We start from the raw sequence: 20,978 nt of genomic DNA, 5'->3' as shown, positions 1-20,978 counted from the left end.
AGGTACACACTTAGAAAAATTTGTATACAAGTTTAAGGAGATGACAGATGTCTTGAAGAAAACCAAGGGACCTCAGGTTAAAACTCCATGAATTGAGAGAGGATAATAGGAGATTGTAAAACCACTTCTAATTTGTACTCTTGGTCAAACTAATATCACGGCCAAGGTGGAGCTGCTAGACTCAATATATATTATAATTAGATGTGGAAAGAGCACCATGGCAAAGATAGGTGGTCGTATCAAGGCCAGTGTGAATAAGGACTTGAGCAGTTTGCCCAAGTCTAACCTGCCTACTCTTGGGATGGGATGACCTAGAGGTGTCTTCCTTCCTTTCTTGGTTTAAAGGGCTCAAGAATTTCTATTTTCCCATTTAAGTTATTCCTCCCTGATCCACCTTTTGAATTCCTCTGGCATTTACCGCTTTCCTCACTGCTAAATCCTCTGGATTCAAACTAGATTGCACAGTATCTCCGGACTTGCAACCATTCTAAATCTTGAGAGACTTTTGTTTCCATGGGTCTTCAAATGAAAACTCTGACCCAGACCAAGCAACTCATAAAATGCCAAAGTACTTCATCAAAGTGAATGAGATGCCTGATTATCAGATTTAGGTGCACTTTGAAAGATATCAGAAGTGAGAATATTCTAAACTCCATGTCTAAACTATCGAAAAAAATTTCACCTTCAGAAATATTTGCTAGAACATGTTCTAGGGGTGAAAATTGATGCATAAACATCATCAAATAAGAATTCGGTTACAGTTTCAACACAAATGCTGTCACTGCTATTTCCCACCACTATCAATTCTCCATTATTATGAAGGAGTGATCCCAAGGTGGGGCAAAGATAATTTGCAGTCTAAACTTTTTTTGTCTGTTTCTTGAATTGCTTTGGAAATTTTCCTTTCAGATTTTGTGTTTGTTTAGCAGGTTCACTACAATATACATGTGACTAAAATTATTTTTAAAGCCTTAATTGTATTAGAATGACGAAAATTCTGAAGATCTTGTGACAACACATGCCTCTATTCTGTATGAGTTTATTTAATTCCTTTTCAGTGGTTGATATTTGAACCTCTTTCAGTGAGAGCAGATCCAGCTATTCACTAAGGTGCCTAAACAGGTCCAGGAGGGGTTAAAGAACACACCGTCAGTGTAAGAACTGCCACTCTATTGCATAATCTACACAACCTTATAGTTGAATCTGGGCTTCTGGGAACATCTTAATCAAATAACTAGGAAATATGATATAACAGTTGGGAAGTAATGTAAAGAAATTCTACAAACTATTAAGTCTTCTTTATGTTTTCTCCCATGATTCTATTGTAATTTCCAGTGAAAGGAAATTTCCAAATTTTATATGCTTAAAGATTTACTTCCTGTTGAGCATAGAAAAGGTTTTATGAAGGTGTATGTTCTGGTGAAAGTGTTAGTCACTCAGTTGTGTCCAACTCTTTGCGACCCCATAGACTATAGCCCACCAGGCTCCGCTGTCCATGGAATGAATTCTCCAGGCAAGAATACTGGAGTGGGTTGTCATTTCCTTCTCCAGGGGATCTTTCCGACCCAGGGATCGAAGCTGGGTCTCCTGCATTGCAGGCATATTCTTTATAATCTGAACCACCAAGGGGGTGCTAATGTGGTCTAGTAATAGAGTGGCTTTAAAAATATAAAATGAGACTATTTCAAATATCAGATAAAAGGGAAAGCAAATGAGATATTAATGACCAGAAAAGGAAATACCATTGGAACTTGATGGTGCATGTAATTTACTAAAAACACAATGATCAGATAATTATTTTTGGTAATAACCTATATTTTTGTGATCAGAGCAGAGCAAACACTGTTTGCTAGTAAATCTGTACTTTTAGTCACTGAAAATCTACATCTCTATGGTATTGCAAAGCATGACCATGAAAACTATCCATTTAAGCATTTTTGTTTTGTTTTTTAAGTTTCTCTGTGAAAGGATGGGAGGTGGAGTTAACCACTGAGTTTTCAAATGTTTGTTTAGATACAATCACTGCTTGATGCAGGGCTTGATGGAGTGGGTCCTGAGCCCAAAGAATCCCTGGAATTCAGTTGAGGTCAAGTTACTTTTTGAGGGACCCTTATTCACTTTGCTTTTACTCAATCAGGAAAAATCTGATTAACAACAAAGCTTAGCACAGTACTAGGAAAAAAGTCATAAAAAGGCAGAAAAATGTTAAGGGAAAGGGGAAGGAAGAGGCCTTGCCAATTCTTAACTAGGGTCAGGACAGCAATGGGGATTTCCTATACCCTAAGTTTGTTGAATGATTACGTAGGTCTGGGGGAGAGGGATAAGCTCAGAGTGACTCACTCAACTTTTTTTTTTTTGTATTGGGGTTCTGCCTGGCACCTTGCAATTTCCTCTTCTCACATTATATATGGACTAATGGAGTGGGGAGGTCTCCAACAGGTGTTCACACCCACTTAGATTCAAAAGCTTTGGCCTAAGCCTTGGCCTGTTGGGCAATGTGGGGTTTGAATCTTCCTCTCTCAAATGAATGGGACTTTGGCCCGTTTTGAAGGGACTTCCGTTGGGACTTGTTACAACAGTGTACAGTGGTGATGTATATTTGAGAATAATTTCTGGTTCTGCTTTGCCATCTTGGGGTGGCTCTGAAAAACATTCTTTCTGACAGGAAGAGAATGTTCACAGGGTTGATTACTACACAGAAGGCAGTGAAGAGAATTGGGCAACCTGACTTAGATGTAAAGATGGCAAGATAGGTAGACTCTGGTGACACAAGTTTAAATTCCAGGTCTGCAGGTAAAGCTTTGCAGAGGGCCCCACCCCAGAGACACTTGCACAGGGGTCTCCTTTGCTTAGAGCTTCTCCCTTATCCCCACCACTCCAATTCTTGCTCAAGTTCTTGGGGGAAAGGTTCTACAAATCCTGTGTGCATGTATGTGTATACACACATATATGTATATGTGTGTGTATATATATATATATATAACAGACCAATTTTTTATGATTTGTAACTATCTTTGTAAATAATAGAAACTAAACCAACTCGAATAGCTTAAAAATATTGCCCCAGTGGCTGCTGGCATTACTATTCCACACAAGAGTAAAATTATTTCCTATGTAGCATACCCTGTACTCCAACTGATATGATTTGATTGATTTTTAATAACTTGATTAAAAATTTCTCAGAAGTCTATTAGAGTCAGGAAACGGTCTGTGGTGTATGTGAGAATTTTCAGTTTTTGCAACGGAAACTTTTGGTCTCATGAATAGAACAGCAAAAACTCAATTACGTGTCCTTTCTCCATTATTGTCTAGTCCACAGGTTATAAAAAAGAAAAACTGTAAAAATGGTTTTTAAGTTTGCTTTTTTCCCTCTACAACAGTCATGTAGATTCATAAGACTCAGTTTTTAAATTGACTTTTATCTCGCACTCTGAAAACACCCGGCCATCCCAGCACAATGAGAGATTTAAATTTTTTTTTTTTCAGCCTGTAAAAGTTGGGGGTGGGTGGGAGAGAAAGAAGGGGAAGGGCAAAGATGGGAGAGAAGGTGCTTTAATTTAAAAACAACCAATAACTCGAGATTTTCAGGATATGGTCTGCCATTTCCTAATTAAGAAATGAGTTTGATAGTACTTTGGCCAACTCAATTCAGACATTGCTATGAAAACCCCAAAGGGATGGTAACTCCAAGGGACGAAACTCTATTCCCCTCTGAGACCCCATGCCTGCCCGCTCGGGATGTCTCCCCTCTTCCCGGAGACACCTCGGCTCCCCTAGGTTTGTGTCCTCCTGAGCTCAGACTGGAGCTGGGCCGGCCGCCTCCGGCTTGCCGCCACCAGGTCGGTGCAAATACCTTTTCCCTCCCCGGGGCCCCAGGCGCGGACACCTCCCAGCCTCCCTCCCTCCCTCCCGCCAGGCGGGGCCGCTTCCCAGCCCGTGAACAGCCGCCCGGGGCCGCGGCAGCAGGAAGCGGGGCCCTTGTTGATGCTGTTCCGTGGCGCGCCTCCCCGCCCTCCGGCAGTCGCCTGGGCTGTTCCCTGCTCTGGGGCGCCCCCCTCCGCGCCTGCGCATTGCCTCGCGGGAGGCGGGGCTCAGATTCCTGTCAGCGGCGGCGGCGGTGGCGGCCACCGTCAGTTTTCGCTGAGGAGAAGCACGAAACGGACCGGTTGGCTCTCCCCCTCCCTTTCCCCCGACCTGAACCCCCCACTCCTGGCTCGCCGGGAATTAGTCCCCGTGGAGTTGCCCCTCCACCCCGCCGCTGTTTCCTCGGTTCGGCGGCTCGGTGGAAGTCACTGCCCTCGAGGAGGAGGCAGCGGCAGCCGCCCTCGCCTGCCGCCCCCGGTTCGGTGCCCGCGGTCCCGGAGAGGAGGTGCCGCCGCCACCGCCGCTCCCCCCCTCCCGCTGCCCTCGGGCCGGGCTGGGTCGAGTTGCGATGCCCTCGGACTTCATCTCATTGCTCAGCGCGGACCTAGACCTGGAGTCGCCCAAGTCCCTGTACTCGCGAGGTGAGTCAGGCTGGGGGCTGGGGTGTGTGGGGGGGAGGCGGGGAGGCCCGACCCAGGGGGAACCGGAGGGGTCCCGGTCGGGGGGCGGCCGAGCCTCCGCCGGAATGGCCCGTCTCGGACGGGTGGTAAGCAGAGGCCGAGGGGCTGGGGGTGGTGGCGAAAGGGGCCCGAGAGGAGGGGGGCCCTTCCCCCGCGGAGCCGCCTGGCGCCCGGGGCCCAAAGGCCGTCGGCCCCAGGGTCTCTGCGGCCCCCGGTGGCTCTGAGCGCCCCTCGGTGGCGGGCCTCTCCCCTCTCCCCGAGCGGGCGGCCCCGGCCTCCCCGGCTTGGGGATCACCCAGGACTGGGCCCCGCACCGGAGCCGCCGCGATCCGGGCGCCGTGGCTCTTCTTACCAGGACCCCCCTCCCCAGCAAAGTTGCCCCCAAAGGGGCAGTGTAGCCTGGAGCTGGTTCTGGGTGCAGGATCACCATTTTTATCCCCCTCCAGGTTGTTTGTGCGCCGTGGTTCTCCCCCCTCTCTCTTCGGCCTAGTCCACTCCCTCCCCTTGTTGGGACGGCCCCCCTCGACCAGGCGTCCTTCTTTCCTCGTCATCTTATTGCTGGAAAGAGCCCGAATTTTCTTTTCTTTTTTCTCTCTTTCCACCTCTCTGACATTCTAATTACTTCTCCCTCTGTTTTACGGAGAGAGGGGTGCTCTCTCTGCATTAGTTTTATTCCTCTCCTGTCCCAGGGGTACCAGCTCAGGGCACAGACGCTGTCCTTTCAGAATTTTCTCTTTCGTTGCCGTTCTGGGGCTTGTTGCAGGGAAGGGGCATTGGACAGAGTTTCCAGTTTTAAAACTCTGTTGGCTAAGGCTTGGAGGGGATTCCCGGAATATAAAATATTAACACTTGAGCTGATCTCTACTGGGGTTAAATTCCTATACTGGACACAAGAATGTGTTAGAACAGGTTCCTTGTGCAAGGGCTATCAAACCAAAATTCTCTCACTGCACTCTTCACTTTTTAAACCATTGAGAGGGGCTAAAAGATATTCCCGGGCTATTTATTTTGACGTATTAAAAAAAAAATGTATAGCAATGTGGAACTCTTTACTGAGAAATTCAGGGTTTTTTCAGTTTTGGGTTTGATGTATCCACCTGCTGATCCCACCTCCTCCAAAAAGGGCTGCTTCATCTTCAACTTCTTGTATCTAAATCGCTTAAGTGAATCCCGAGTGCGATGGTTTCCTCTGGAAGGTACTGGGCTTTATAGACTGACGTTTGTAGAGTCCTGCTTAGTGACTGTAGCCATTGTCTTGTTGTTGCTCTGATGACTTTAGTTGGCAATCACCATCCTGTAGGATGTTTTTCGGGCAACATTACCTGAAGTAGCTTGAAAATATAGTAAATTTGAGTGTCAGAAGGAAGAGACGGTATTTAGAGGTGATCCTTAGAGGAGGGCTAATGTGATACAATTGGGTGTTAAAAATAGTCAAGACGTTAACATCATTTGTGCAGTAATCATCAGATAATTTTCCATGAAACAAATGCTTTATTAAAATCTAAGTTTAGCATGAAGACCAGTGTAGAGGCAATTCAGCCTTCCTTTGCAGAGAATAAAATACAGACTTTAGCTCTTAAAAATACGTGACAATTATATAAGAGATGTATGCTATCCTTGGCTTTTTTTTTAGTCATTCAGCATAAAAAGTACTTAATGCTTTTTGTGTTTTTCAGATTCTCTGAAGTTACACCCATCACAGAATTTTCATAGAGCTGGACTATTGGAAGGTCAGCAAAGTGCCATTTTAAAGCATATTGTGTGAGTATGCAGAGGCTTTCTCTAAAATGGAGTTTAAATGAGAAACTTTGCAAACTCATACAATGTAGTTTTCTCCTGAAGAGCCTGATCCTTCTTTTAGAGCAGCTGAATGTTTCAGTGGATTTTATTGCTGTTTGATGTCCTTGTTAGCTATTGTATCTGTTTTGAGAAGCTTTGGGGAAAAAACCCATAAAACTTAAAATTATGTGTTGGGTGTTCTACTTTAGAATTCCATATCTCGATTCAGTTTTTTTTACAAAGCAAACTGAATATAAAAAGGCTCTAACATTAAGTAAGATAATGAGTATAACTAAGAGTGACACCAAACACATGTTTAGTTTGAAAAGTCAAATTTTAGAACTTCTATAGGCTGAGCATTTCAGAATAGCATATTAATTATTTATTACAAAAGCATTGATGTCATTACTGTTGCATCATTTTTAAGGATGAGGAAAGCCAAGTAATAGAGATAATGATTGAGTTATGCTTAGAAGAAAAGGTTTTAGAAAGTTCTGGAAATGTTAATAGACTGTAGCACGAACGGCTGACAATTACTTTAGAAAACTTTATTCTGTGTTGCCTTCAGTGTTTTAAGACCAAAAAAAAAGGACTAATTCTTTTGTTTTTGTAGTTTTTGAAGTGATTTCACATATGTCATTTTTGAATCTTATAACCCTGGGAATTGGACTGTAAGGATGTTAACTTCCTTATGATGAGTAACCTGAGGTTGAAATTAAGAGACTTGGGGAGGGGGGAGAGTCATACAGTAACAAAGTAAACAGTGCTTTTGTGTTGTAGTTGGTACTTTTTACCCGAAACCAAGCTGCTACTGTAATATATATGTAACCCGTAACTTAAGCATTTTATGGTCCACTTAAAAAAGGCCCTAAATATTTAAGTTTGACTTGAGTATAGGTTTTTGCCTCCCATATGGTAGCCTGGTATATATAGCAAGGGAAAAAGTGGGTTTTGTATGTAAGCTTAAATTTGAATACCATTTAGCTAATAACTAGCTCTGTGATCTTGGGCAAGTGATTTTATTTCTCTAAGTCTTAATATTCTTTTATTAAAATGTATATAATCTCTTAAATTTAGTGAGCTAATGTGTATGAAAGTGCTTAGTATAGTGTCTGGCTTAATAAATGTTGTGTATTTGTTCCTTTAGTATCAGCCAAGTTGTCTTAACTGTAATTTAAAACACATAAAATATTCTCAAATAAATTATTTATTATATATATACTTATAAAAGTCCATTGATATATAAGTGAAGTCGCTCAGTTGTGCCTGACTCTTTGCGACCCCATGGACAGTAGCCAACCAGGCTTCTCCGTCCATGGGATTATCCAGGCAAGAATACTGGAGTGGGTTGCCATTTCCTTCTCCCGATAGATATATATTAGTATACAGATCAACTACAATTTGAGGCAAGGAATTTCTGAAGTGTCTCTTAGTGAAGCATATTTGTTGTTATTTGTAATGTTCAATTTGTGACCATGTTGTGAAGTCATATTTGTCTGTACAAATATGGGCAACAAATTAGAGTGTTGTAGGCAGGAGAAAGAAAAGAAAAAAATATGAGTGTTAATTACTTAAGCAAATGTTTTGAAATGCAAACTGCAATTTAATATGTATATGTTTAACCAAAATGCTTTTAGTAATTTTTCATTTTGGTTGAGAGGATATTCACTTATTTAAAGTATGATCACCCTTTATAGATTATATATAAATTGTAAAATGCGTAAGTATCAAGTTTGTCGTGTCCTTTTATATCTTTGATACAAAGTATCAAAAGAAAGTTATTTGCTTGTGTGATAGAAGAGTTTATTCTGTTTTCAACCTTTTATTGTGGAAGTTTTAAAGAATATACAAAGTGGATAGAATAAAATGATGAAGCCCCATAGACCCATGACCAGACTTTAACAATTATCAAAGTATGTCTACTCTTCTTAAACCTGTCTCCTCCCTGAAGCTGTATTAAAGCAAATATCAGACATCATAATCATTTCATGTATAAATGACCTCTGTATTAGAGTGATATTTCTTATATTACTTCTTAAAATACTCTGTTATTCCAGGAAATACATATTCTAATTTATTTGAACAAGATATAGCAGGAGGTTACTGCTTCAAGTGTATTAGAAAATCTATGCTAGATTTGTAGGTTATGTGGTCAGACTTAGGTTCAGACCCTTGTTCGACATTTGTGTATGATCTCAGCTTAGTCATTTAGTCTTTCTGTGTTCTGTTTTCTCTTTTTTTAAATGGGGACAATAATAGTATCTTCATAGGTGTTGTTAAGATTATTTGAGGCAAATTCATTTAAAGGATTTAGCCTGGCACATAGTAAACACAGTAAATGTTACTTACATTTTAAAAATTTAAACAATCATCTACATAGTTTTTACTGTGTGCCAGGAACTTTACAAATAACTCAATTCTCATAACAGCTCTTTGAGATCATTGTTATTATACCATTTCACAGATGAGGAAGCTAAGGAGGCACAGGGAGTTTCAGTAACTTATATAGAGAGTCACACAGCTGGTAAGCTGTAGAGACAAGATTCCAACCCAAGTAGTCTCACTTTAGAATCTGTGCTCTTAAGTACTAAACTGTACTGACTTGCTGTAATATATAATATGAAGTATTGTCTAGTAATATTTATTGTATGCTTACATCAGTAGTCCAGATTTCCATCTGATAACTAAAAAATCAGTCTTGAGTGGGGTTTCCCAGGTGGCTCAGTGGTAAAGAATCCGCTTGCCAGTGCAGGAGTTATAGGAGATGCAGAAAGATCCCCTGGAGGAGGAGATGGCAACCGTTCCAGTATTGCCTGGGAAATCCCATGGACAGAGGGACCTGGTGGGCTACAGTTCGTTGGGTGTCAAGAATCTTGACATGTCTTAGCAACACGTGTGCACAGCCCAGAGTGAGGGAATTTAGTTGTTATCATACAATTTGTTAAGCTTTTTAAAAAACATAGATTTTACAAATTAAAGTTTTTTTGGGGGGGAGGATTTGAAACAAAAGTTGGAAATTGAGTTTTTAGCTTTAAAAATAGTTTCAAAATCTCTTTACTATTCAGTTTGTTTGCATTTATCTTACATATCAGTGATGGATCTTTCTACTCTTGTCTCCTTTTTCAGAACAGGAAATTAGGTTTTGCTTTTTTTACTTGAGATATAGTTGACATATATTAGTTTCAAGTTGATAACAAAGATGTGATATTTATATATATTGGGAAGTGATCACCATAAGTCTAGTTAACATCTGTTACTCTACATAGATCTGCTACTGCTGTTTTAATGTAGTGGTTGCCCAACAGTAGGAAAACGGTCTAGCTAGTTAATATAATGATTCATAGCCATTAAAATAATGTTTCTGATGACCCCATAGTTACATGTGAAACTCTTAATAAAATAAGTAAATAAAAGACATTGTTGTTATTAAAAACAGCTTGCATAGAAAAAGTTAAAAGTATATTCTGCAGATTTTTACCTTTTGATTCTATTTTTGCATTTTCCCTACTTTCTTTAAAGAAGGTAGCTTGTATATATATTTTTAAAAAATAAAGTGGTTTATATTTAACGGTGTTCAGACTTTAAGGCTAGTATTCTTCTTTGTTGTGCCTGGAAAAAAATGTTCAACTACAAAAAACGGTACCATTTCTTACGCTTTCTATATTAAAAAATGTTGATTTGTGCATATATAGTTTGCTCTGTAAAAACTGACATACACAGTTAAATAAGCAAGAAGAGGTCATTCTTGAAATACCTATAGAGATGTAATATAAGATGGTAGAAAATCAGAAAAAACAGGGAAAATAATATAAGCAAATTAGAAAAAAATAGAGTAATAAAAACAGGGGATTAATATTTTTAAATGCTTCAAAAAGTATAAGAGATTACATTAAAATACTTTTAAAAGTATGAGTCAAGAAATGACATATGGATCAAATTAAAGAACTAGTTAGATAAGAGCTAAACACCAATATGATGTAATCCTGATATGACTTAAACATTTAAGACTGGAAGATTTTTAAAAGAAAAGATGAAATACTGTAATGAGTTAGGGAAAAATAAACTACTTAAAAAAAAAACAAAAACCACTACTCTAAATCTATTAGATATTGTAACATGCAGTAATTTTACTTTATAGTTCAAAATTGAAAATCCTAAAATAGTAACAGGTTTTTTATTTTAACAGATTTTAATGGGATATTACTGGGATATTTAATTACCTTTAAGTCTGATTTATTTTTTTCCTAGTGCTTGTGTTCATAAGATAATTAGGGCATACACGATGATATGTATTAAGATAACTTACTGGAAAGGACTTTTTGGAAATATTTAATGTTAAAAGTACTCTATTGAATCCTTTTCTGGTTTAAAAATCTATTAATCTCTATTTGTCTATACGTAACAAACTAAAAATATTATTATGGAAATAATTATAGAAGTGAATTTTAAACATAACAAAATTATACCTAGTTCATGTCAACTTTTTGTTTCTAGGCTCCATCTCTGTAATTTCCTTTCATTTGTTTTTTGTCTCTTCCTAAACTCTGTTTCTCTTTTTTTTTTTATTTTAATTTTTATTCAGTACTAGAATTCGGTTGCTTCTTACAGTGGAAGGATAGAAATACATATTTAATCAGATGGTTCTTGGTCTGCTCTTAATTCACTCTTGATTCTACTGTATTTATTCCAGGAGTCCCCTGAAACCTGAAAATGAAAGTACAGAAAGACATTTCTTATTGTGAACAATAGCTATATAAATAGCCACTTTTTATTAGAAAAAGTTGACTCATTAGATTGTTTTCTATTAAGGATAACATGTAATTAGAAAAAATAAAGATCAAATTAATCTGAACCATCAGTTGGGCCTGATTATATAGTGACAGAGGATAATTCTGTTAACTTTAGAGAGGTAAAAGATGTTCTTCAATAGTAATGTTGCTTATTATACTCTCTTCTTGCTATTAAGATTTCATTTCAAGTTGCGTGAAAGAGATTCATGTGTCTTTTATTTCCTGTTGTCTTAATAAAAATCAAGATAAAAAAACTAATGAAGTATAACACACTAATTATAAACATGTACTTGAATGAAAAGGTAGAAATCATCTTTATGGATTAACTATGGATAATGATTTCAACTTCCAAGTATAAGTAAAACCTGATGTGATGAAGAATCTATATTTTTGGTTTAAACTAAAGATGCGATGCGTGAGATTTTTCAGTTACTTTTATTGATTCTTAATAGTTATTAAAGTAGATTTTTTTCCTCTTATATTTTTAATATTTACTTGATAAGTTTTTTAGTTGCTAAAGTTGGTAATGGTTATTACTGCAGGCCAGCCATGAATCCTTATCCTGTCTTTCCCATTCAGAAATGTTATTAGTTCTTTAGTAAATTTGGTACTTGATTTTTAAAATGAGACAAGAACAGAAAAGTTACTATTAAATAGTGAGCCAAGTTGTTGATTACTGTTTACAAATTTAGTTTTAGTTTAAAAAAAAATCTACAGTAAAGCCATCTTTGTAGGACATGTTAGAAGAAACAATGTTGGTAAAGAGAAGAAAGGGTAATCAATTCAATGTTAGTAATAATTGAAAACATTTTTTGGGCAATTTGTGTTTATCAGCTTTTACAGATATTTTCCACATTTAATCCTCAGAAAAATCCTGTGAGTATCCCTGTTTCATCAGTGAGGAAACTGAAGTGTAGAGGGATTCAGTGATTTTCTAAGGTCACATAGCTAGCTAGTGGAGGAGGCTGGAATTTGAAACTTGACCATTTTACTCCAGAGTTTTGAGTTTTTACTTACTGTCTTAACAGTACAAATATTTGGTAATTGGCACTTATACTTCAGGCCCTAATAAGGTTATACCACTATTCAAGTGGTGTAAAAAGAATACTTTGTGTAGATTTCTTTAGCTTAACAGTTCCCATAAAATGAGAGAAATTCTGTAAGCCACACATAAAAATCAGTAAAGATTATGATGATGACCCTTTTGAGGAATATTTTAACACTCAAAATTAGCAAATCAGTGCCTGATTTGGTGGGTGTCTTTAAGATTTATCTGAAGCACACTGCTGTTTGAACCTCTGTTTTGACTGATGATGGTGCTCAAAAGTGAAAAGAAAGGGGAGGGGTAAACAAATCAATCCTGGGTGTTCATTGGAAGGACTGATGCTAAAGCTGAAACTCCAATACTTTGGCCACCTTATGCAACGAGTTGACTCACTGGAAAAGAGTCTGATGCTAGGAGGGATTGGGGGTGGGAGGAGACGGGGACGACAGAGAATGAGGTGGCTGGATGGCATCACCGACTCGATGGACATGAGATTGAGTGAACTCCGGGAGTTGGTGATGGACAGGGAGGCCTGGCGTGCTGTGATTCATGGGGTCGCAAAGAATCGGACACGACTGAGCAACTGAACTGAACTGAAGCAAGCCACCACCTAAGGAGAACTGCTTTAAAAATGGAGGATGCCGTTGGTCTCTTCATTTCTTTGGCAGTAGTTTTATAGAAGCATAGAAGTCACTGCACCCTATTTCTGCTGGTATGTTTCAGAGCCTAGCTAAACCCAAGAAGAAATAAGCAATAGAAAAAGCAGTACTCATAGAATATTGGGAGTTCTGTTCCTTGCTGTGGTTGGTGTTAGTTTCTGAGCTTGCTGAAAATTGTTAGGCAGTAGAAAATCTGAATATTAATTTTGATTAAGCCTTTAGACCACGTGAAAATTGTATAAGTGGTCCTTTTCTTCAGCAGGAACATTATTATCAGACTTGCTTACCTAAGAGTTGTGAGGAAGAATAACTGAAATAATGTTAGAGGATTTTGAAAAAAAGTGATATTTTGCAAAAGGCCCTGTTAAATTTACTTTGGTTGTTCTTTCCACTGTCTCGCTCCCTTTTTTCACCTAGTCTTCCCATTTTACCTCTGTCTCCATTTTCTCATGGTTCTGTCTACATTTTGCTTGTTGGTTCTGCTGTTACTTTTTGTATCCTTTCTTTCCTCTCTTTTAACTAAAACAAACCATCTTTATAGAGGTACACAGGTATACCCATTTTAAGTGTTCCTTGAGTTTTTAAAATGTGTATATGCATTGTGTAACCACTACAGACAAGCTATAGAATGTTTTAGTCATCCCATAAAGCTGCCTCTACTCTTTTGTAGTCAGTTCTGCCCACTCCAGCCCCTCAGGCAACTACTGATCTGTTTTTCCTTACCATAGATTAGTTTTGCCTTTTTTAGAATTTCGTATAAATGGATTTATACAGTACACACTCTATTTACAGTATACAGTGTGTACTCTTCTCTTTAATTTTGTTGTTCAACCACCATAACCTTCTAAAAAGGAAAACTAGTTTTTTAAAGGACATAAAGTTAGTAAGGCATTTTTTATTTCTGTATTCTGAATGTAGCCAAGTGTAGTTTATTTTATTTTAGAGATTATTTTTTTATGCCTATGTGCAGGGTTATAGGTTACATAGTCATTGTTATATTATTTTTTTTATTATTGTTATATTATTATAGTAATATTATTATTCATTCACTCAAAGTGAATTTATTCCCGTGTATCCTGGCCACATATTGCTTATAGTTTAGTAATAGAGATTGTATGTAAATAAGCAGTGATAACACAGAGTTTTAAAGGGTTTTATAATTCACTCTAGAATGGAGGATGAAGTTAATATGAAGTTCCTGTTTGTTAATAGGAAAATACTTTTGTGCAGAGTGTATCTGAGTGTTATTTGTCCCCCTACTTAGTAACTGTAAATTGAGGTTTAAAACTTTAAACTTTCTTTTTGAAACTGTTTCAGTCTTCAGAAAGTTATAGAGTTGAAGAATATGTGGAGGGTATGTACTTATTTATACTGATCGTAAAGGTAAAAACAGTACTCTGTCCCATGTGAGTACTATCTTGTGCTTGATTGTGTATTATAAATGCTAATTTCAAGTAAATTCATGTTTGCCCAGTAATCATATTATACTGAGTGAACTCCAGGAGTTGGTGATGGACAGGGAGGCCTGGCGTGCTGTGATTCATGGGGTCGCAAAGAGTCGGACACGACTGAGCAACTGAACTGAACTGAACTGAATCATATTATACTACTACATTAGACATTAAAATACTTTTGTTAAACAGTGTAACAGAACAGTTAAATGTTTCTTGATGAAGGTGTGATTAACTATTTGTTTGAATTAAAGTTTTCATTACAGCAATACTGTAAAGCAGTTATCCTTCAGTTAAAAATAAACTAAAAAAATAAAAATAAAGTTTTCATTACAAATTTCTAGGGGAGTCAATTAAAACCTTGTATTTAAAAGTGTCTGATTACAGTAAAAAACCCAAACATAGTCTTAACAAGCAGCTATCCTTCACAATAGATTTGTAGTTAAAAGTCTTAGAGAGTTTGTTACTGTTACTGTTTTTTTTCCAGTTTTTAAGTAACAACTTGCTTGTTGGGTTTAAATTCTGAAAGGAAGATTTCTACTTAAAAAAATACTACTGTAAATTTTAACTAATGATAATAAATGAATGTTCACAAGTGTAAATGCTCAATTTATAAGTACCTGTAGGGGCAATTATAAGTACTTGAGAAACACTGTAAATTAAAAGTTTACTTGAATAAGGTTTTATAAAATTGTATTGTGAACTCCAAAACTGTTTCCTATATTCTTTTTCATTTTTATTGTTAAGTTATATTCTAGTCTAGACTTTTAGGTAAAGTATATGAATAGGAAATATAAACATACAGCTTGAATTTTGTAATTTTATAATTATTTTTGAAGAACTTTTCATTTTCTTAGTTTACTTTTACCTATGATATTGAATATATAGTGAACATTTATATGTAATAATTGAATAATATGCCTTGGATAAAATCACCACTTAATTCCTTTAAAAACTCTTCATTGCTTTAAAAAAACCAAACAGGGATAATGAAGTTAATGAAGAACAGAAAGTCATTACTTAACCAAATTACTGCTCTGTTATAGTAAGCATAAATAACATGTTTATAGTGTAAAATATAATAAATAAAAACTAAAAAATGACTGTTTTGAGAACATTTCCCAAACTTCACAAGAGTGGATAACACTATAAATTCTGCATAGGAAAAAAAAAATTAGTGTATCTTGAATTGAGAACAAATAAAAAGAAGAGTTGAAATCAAAGAATATGAAATGATTTTCTAATAAATTCACAATAAATTAAAAGTGGTAGAGATGATAATAAGTAAATCAAAGTCCCACATACTTATCTGAATTCTGAATAAAAACACCATTTCAAAAACATATATTACTTAATAGCTGTGTAATTTTAGGCAAGTTATTTAACCTTTCTAGTTTGTTTTTCTATAAAATGGAGCTAATAGATTCATATTTTGTTATGAGGATTGGATTGGATATTTGTTAATATTTCTAAAGAGCTTGCTACATAGTAAGCACTATATAAATATTTGTTAAATAAAATTCATATGTAGAGGTAAGTTATTTGGCAGACATGCTTACTCAAGATGCAGTAAGGAAACAGGGTTTTATTATTATGCATAAGCTTCTGAACACCCAAATCAGATGTTGTTAAATTTATATGCTAAAGCTTAGATATTCACAGCAGTATGTCTTGCAGGATTTATCTTGCTAAAATACAAATCTAATCATATTGCTTGCTTAAAAAAATTCTATAATGGTGCCCATGGGCTTTAGGATGAAATCCAAATTTTTAAAGACCTACCTGGTTCCTGATTATCTTTTTGTTTTAATTGCGATGAAATTCATAGAGCATAAAGTTTATCATTTTAATTTTAGTCCATTCATAGTGTTGTGCAACCAGCTCCATTATATAATTCCAGAACATTTTCATCACCCCAAGCAGAGACCCCTTACTCATTTAGCAGTCATTCACCATTCCCTTCCCCACCCCCAGCCCCTGGTAGCCACTCATTTGCTTTTTGTCTCTATGAATTTGCCTATTCTAGATATTTTGTATAAAAGAAATCATATAATATGTAGTCTTTGTGACTTCCTTGTTTCACTTACAATGTTTTCAAGGTTTATTCATGTTGTAGCATGTATCAGTAATTCATTTCTTTTTATGGATGGATAATATTCCATTAAATGGATACATACTTTTGTTTATCCATTCATTTATTAGTTGATGGACATTTGGGTTGTTTTGGCTATTATGAACGTTTATGTACAAGTTTTTGTGTATACAGATGCTTTGATTTCTCTTGGGTATGTGCCTGTGAGTGTAAATGGTGGGTCATATGGTAACTCTGTATTTATCTTTTTGAGGAACTGCCAAACTGCTTTCTACAATAGCTGCACCTTTTTACATTTTCAGCAGCAGTATAAGAGGGTTCTGATTTCTCCACATTGTTGTCATTCTTACTGTTACCTGTCTTTTTGATTATTACTATCTCTAGTGGGTATGAAGCAGTCTCCTGAGGTTTTGATTTATATTTACCTGATGACTAATGATGTTGAATATCTTTTCATGTGTTTATTTGCCATTAATATCTTTGGAGAAATATCGATTCAAGGCTTTGCTCATTTAAAACTGAACTATTTGTCTTTTTGTCATTTAATTGTAGGAGCTCTTGTTATACTCTTTCTACAAGTCCCTTATTAGATATATGATTTTCCAAAATTTTCTCCTGTTCTGTGAATTGTCTTTTCACTTTCTTGGTAGAGTTGTATGATGCACAGATCTTTTTAATTTTGTTGCCATCTACTTTATCTGTTTTTGTTGTTGTTAATTATGCTTTGTGACATATTTACAAAACTTTTGCCTAATACAAGGTCAGAAAGATTTACACCTGTGTTTTCTTCTGAGAGTTCTGTGGTTTTGGCTCTTACATTTAGGTCTTCAATCCATTTTGAGTTAGTTTTTAACTATGGTGTGAAGTAGGAGTCCAGCTTCATGCTTTTGCATGTGGATATCCAGTTGCCCCCAGTACTATTTGTTGAAAAGGCTGCTGTTTCCCATTGAATGGCCTTAGCACCTTTGTTGAAAATCAGTTGACTATAGGCATATGAATCCTCAGTTCTTTTCTGTTCATCTATATGTTTATTCTTATGTCAGTACCAAACTGTCTTGATTATTATAGCTTTGAATTTAAGAATAATGAATCTTTAAATTTTGTTCTTTTGTGAAATTGTTTTGGCTATTCAGGGTTCCTTGAATTTCCATTTGAATTTTAGAATCGACTTCTCAATTTATGCAAAAAAGTGAGCTGTGATATTAATAGGAGTTGCATTGAATCTGTAGGCCAGTTTGAGGAGCATTACCATCTTAATAGTATTCAGTCTTTATGAACATGGGATGTGTTTTTCTTTATTTAGGTTTTCTTTCATTTCTTTCAATAGTGTTTTGTAATTTTCAGAATATAAGTTTTACATCTTTTAAACATCTATTTTTTAAGTATTTTATTCTTTTTGATCATTGTTTTTAATAAAATTATGGAAATAATTTGAAGAAAGATCTCTCAAAACATAGGAGAGCTTTAGTATTAAAGTAATAGCTTATGCATATGATCAGGAAATGAAACCCAAACCACAATAAGGTAACTGACTGTACAATATTAGAGTCAACCATGGAAATTAAAGCTGCAATAAACCATAAAGAGCATTTAGTAAAGTCCAGTTTTGTTTAAAAAGTTATACTGATACCTTGTTTCTCAAGGACAGGACTATACCTCACATTCTCTTATGTGGCACAAGTGCCTTATATCTGAAAGGTGCTTAAATGAATGAATGAATGAATACCACATCCAAAAAAGAAGGAAGGAATGGTCTTGGAAGTCTGAGGATTGGGCTCTAGTTATATAAACCATGTAGAAAGCATTGATTGGAATAATAATAAAATTTAAATTATTACAGGTGGAAGGATTTCTAGGCTTTAAAAAATTGGAGCTATTTAAACTCCAATACTGGAGAAGGCAATGGCAAGCCACTCCAGTACTCTTGCCTAGAAAATCCCATGGATGGAGGAGCCTGGTAGGCTGCAGTCCGTGGGGTCGCTAAGGGTTGGACACGACTGAGTGACTTCACTTTCACTTTTCACTTTCACACATTGGAGAAGGAAATGGCAACCCACTCCAGTGTTCTTGCCTGGAGAATCCCAGGGACGGGGGAGCCTGGTGGGCTTCCGTCTATGGGGTCACACAGAGTCGGACACGACTGAAGTGACTTAGCAGCAGCAGCAGCAGCAAACTCCAATACTTTGGCCACCTCATGCGACGAGTTGACTCACTGGAAAAGACTCTGATGCTGGGCAGGATTGGGGGCGGGAGAAGAAGGGGACGACAGAGAATGAAATGGCTGGATGGCATCACCGACTCGATGGACGTGAGTTTGAGTGAACTCCGGGAGTTGGTGATGGACAGGGAGGCCTGGCGTGCTGTGATTCATGGGATCGCAAAGAGTCGGATACGACTGAGCGACTGAACTGAACTGAATCTGTTAAGACAAAGGTTTAAGTAATTAAGATGAAAATGGAGGTAGATTTGATCACTAAATCTAGGATACTCAAATAAGAAGGCTCTCTTGAAGCCTGACCACCTTGAAGCTTGACCACCCATTTCATTTATAACACCCACCCTCCCCCACCCCCAAAACCACCAGTCTATATCTTTAAGTTCAGTTTTTTAAGAAAATATTTTGATTGCTCATATAAGTAAGATCATACAATGCTTGTCTTTCTCTGTCTGACTTATTTCACTTAGCATAATGCCCTCAAGGTCCGTTCATGTTGTTAAATGGCAAGATTTCCTTCTTTTATGGCTGAATAATATTGCTCTGTGTATGTGTGTATATATATCACATCTTGTTTATCCATTTTTCGATGGACCTTTTGGTTGTTCCTTGACTGTTGTAAATAATGCTGCAGTGAAAATGAGGGTGCAGATACCTTTTCAAGATAGTTGTTTCGTTTTCTTCAGGTAAATACCCAGAAGTGGAATTGTTGGATCATATGATTCTACTTTTAATTTTGGGGGGAACCTTTGTACTGTTTTCCTAGTAGCTGCACCTGACATACTTGAGCACAGGAATTGATGGTATTTAAATTAAAATATCTTAGTTAAATGAAAGAAATACATAGGTGATTGGCTATAAAGAAACACAGTATGAAGAATCTAACAATACTTCATTTTATTGAATAGGTTAACTGTTCCTGTGTATTTAGTTTAATAGCAAAATACTGCTTGTGCTATTAAACATATTTAAGTTATATTTAAGAGCATATTGGGTTTAATATGTTTTGCATAAGTGTTGATAAACATAAATGTTTTAAAATGAAGGTACTGATATAATAAAAATTTATTAAATTGATAAGCACATGAAAAAATTTTCAACATCATTAGTCATTACGGAAATGCAGAACAAAACCATGGTAAGATACCACTTCAGATCTACTAAGATGGCTATAATCAAAAAGACGGGTGAAATTAATGTTGATAAGGATGTAGAGAAATAAGCTCACATATTGCTGGTGGAGTATAAAACAGTACAGCCACTTGGGAAAATAATCTGATAGTTCCTCAAAAAGTTAAACACAGAGTTACCGTATTCAGCAATCTCATTTCTAGATACATACCCAAGAGAAATGAAAACATATGTACACATAAAATCTTACATATATATATATATATATATATGCTCTTAGCAGCATTGTTAATAATAGACAAAGTATGGAAACACCCCAAATGTCCATTAACTAATGAATGGATGGATAAACAAAATGTAGTATGTCCATGTAATGGAATAGTATTTGGCCAAAGGAATCAATTGCTGATAAATGCTGCAACATGGATGAGTCTTGAAAATATGCTCAGTGGAAGAAGTCAGTCATGAAGGACCACATATTGTATGATTATATAAAATCTACAGACTAGGCAAATCTAGAGAGGCAGAAAGTAGATTAGTAGTTCCTAGGGATGGACAGTGGTATGGAGAATTATAGTTAAACCATTTGGAGTTTCTTTGGAGAATGATAAAAATATTCTAAAATTTATTGTGATGATGGATGCACAACTCTGTATTGAAAGCTAAGTTTCCATTAACAGATGAAAGGATAACTAAAATGTACATAAATTCAGTGGAATATTATTCATTCTTACAAAGGAATGAAATTCTGATATAATCTTGCAACATGGATTAACCTTGAAAATGTATGCTAAGTGAAATAAGCCAGACACAGAAGGACAAATATTGTCAGTTTCCTTGGAGTATCTAGAATAAAGACAAAAGGTAGAATAGTGGTCACCAGGGACTATGGGAAGAGGGCAATGAGGAGTTATTTTTTAATGGATATATAGAGAGTTTATGTTTGGGGTGATCAGTCCTAGAAATGAATAGTAGTGATGATTATTGTACAACATTGTGAATGAACTTAACGCCATTGAATTGTTGACTTAAAAAATGGTTACAGTGGTACATTTTATGTATAATTTAACCCACACATGAAACATTTAAAAAAGTAATTTTAAGACTGAGATATAGTAACTTTCTTTTTGGTAAAGTTAATGAAACAGGAAATTGTGTGGTAGCACATGGAAGGGAGACTGTTTCAGTTTCCCATTTAACACAGTGTACTTTAGCTGTCTGCATAATTTAAATGTGCTTTAAATGTAAATAGGATCATCTCAATACCGAGTG

General features: G+C 36.6%; 1 protein-coding gene across 9 annotated transcripts in view; it reads left to right on the top strand.

The window, feature by feature from the left end:
• Nucleotides 1-20,978, top strand: part of NFAT5 (nuclear factor of activated T cells 5) — a 191,083-nt gene that overhangs the window by 71,301 nt on the left and 98,804 nt on the right. For 2 of the 9 annotated variants that reach the window (XM_088830614.1, XM_088830613.1), the window contains exons 1-2: nt 4,471-4,505; nt 6,221-6,305. The exons of 2 other annotated variants lie outside the window; for them this stretch is intronic. Coding sequence is in view for 3 of the 7 variants with exons in the window: in XM_088830606.1 (XP_088686732.1) it covers nt 4,433-4,505; nt 6,221-6,274 (127 nt within the window). In the remaining 4 variants the exon portion in view is untranslated. Of the gene's footprint in view, nt 1-4,202; nt 4,506-6,220; nt 6,306-20,978 lie in introns of those variants that run through there. 5 more of the 9 variants (XM_088830609.1, XM_088830611.1, XM_088830606.1 and 2 more) reach the window with 4 other exon arrangements.

The sequence above is a fragment of the Moschus berezovskii genome, chromosome 22 (genome assembly GCF_049115385.1).
Source record: "Moschus berezovskii isolate FMDL1 chromosome 22, NW_MosBer_1.0, whole genome shotgun sequence".
Taxonomy (NCBI): domain Eukaryota; kingdom Metazoa; phylum Chordata; class Mammalia; order Artiodactyla; family Moschidae; genus Moschus; species Moschus berezovskii.
The sequence above is the reverse complement of the archived record's forward strand: the minus strand, read 5'-3'. Positions and strand labels throughout refer to the sequence as shown.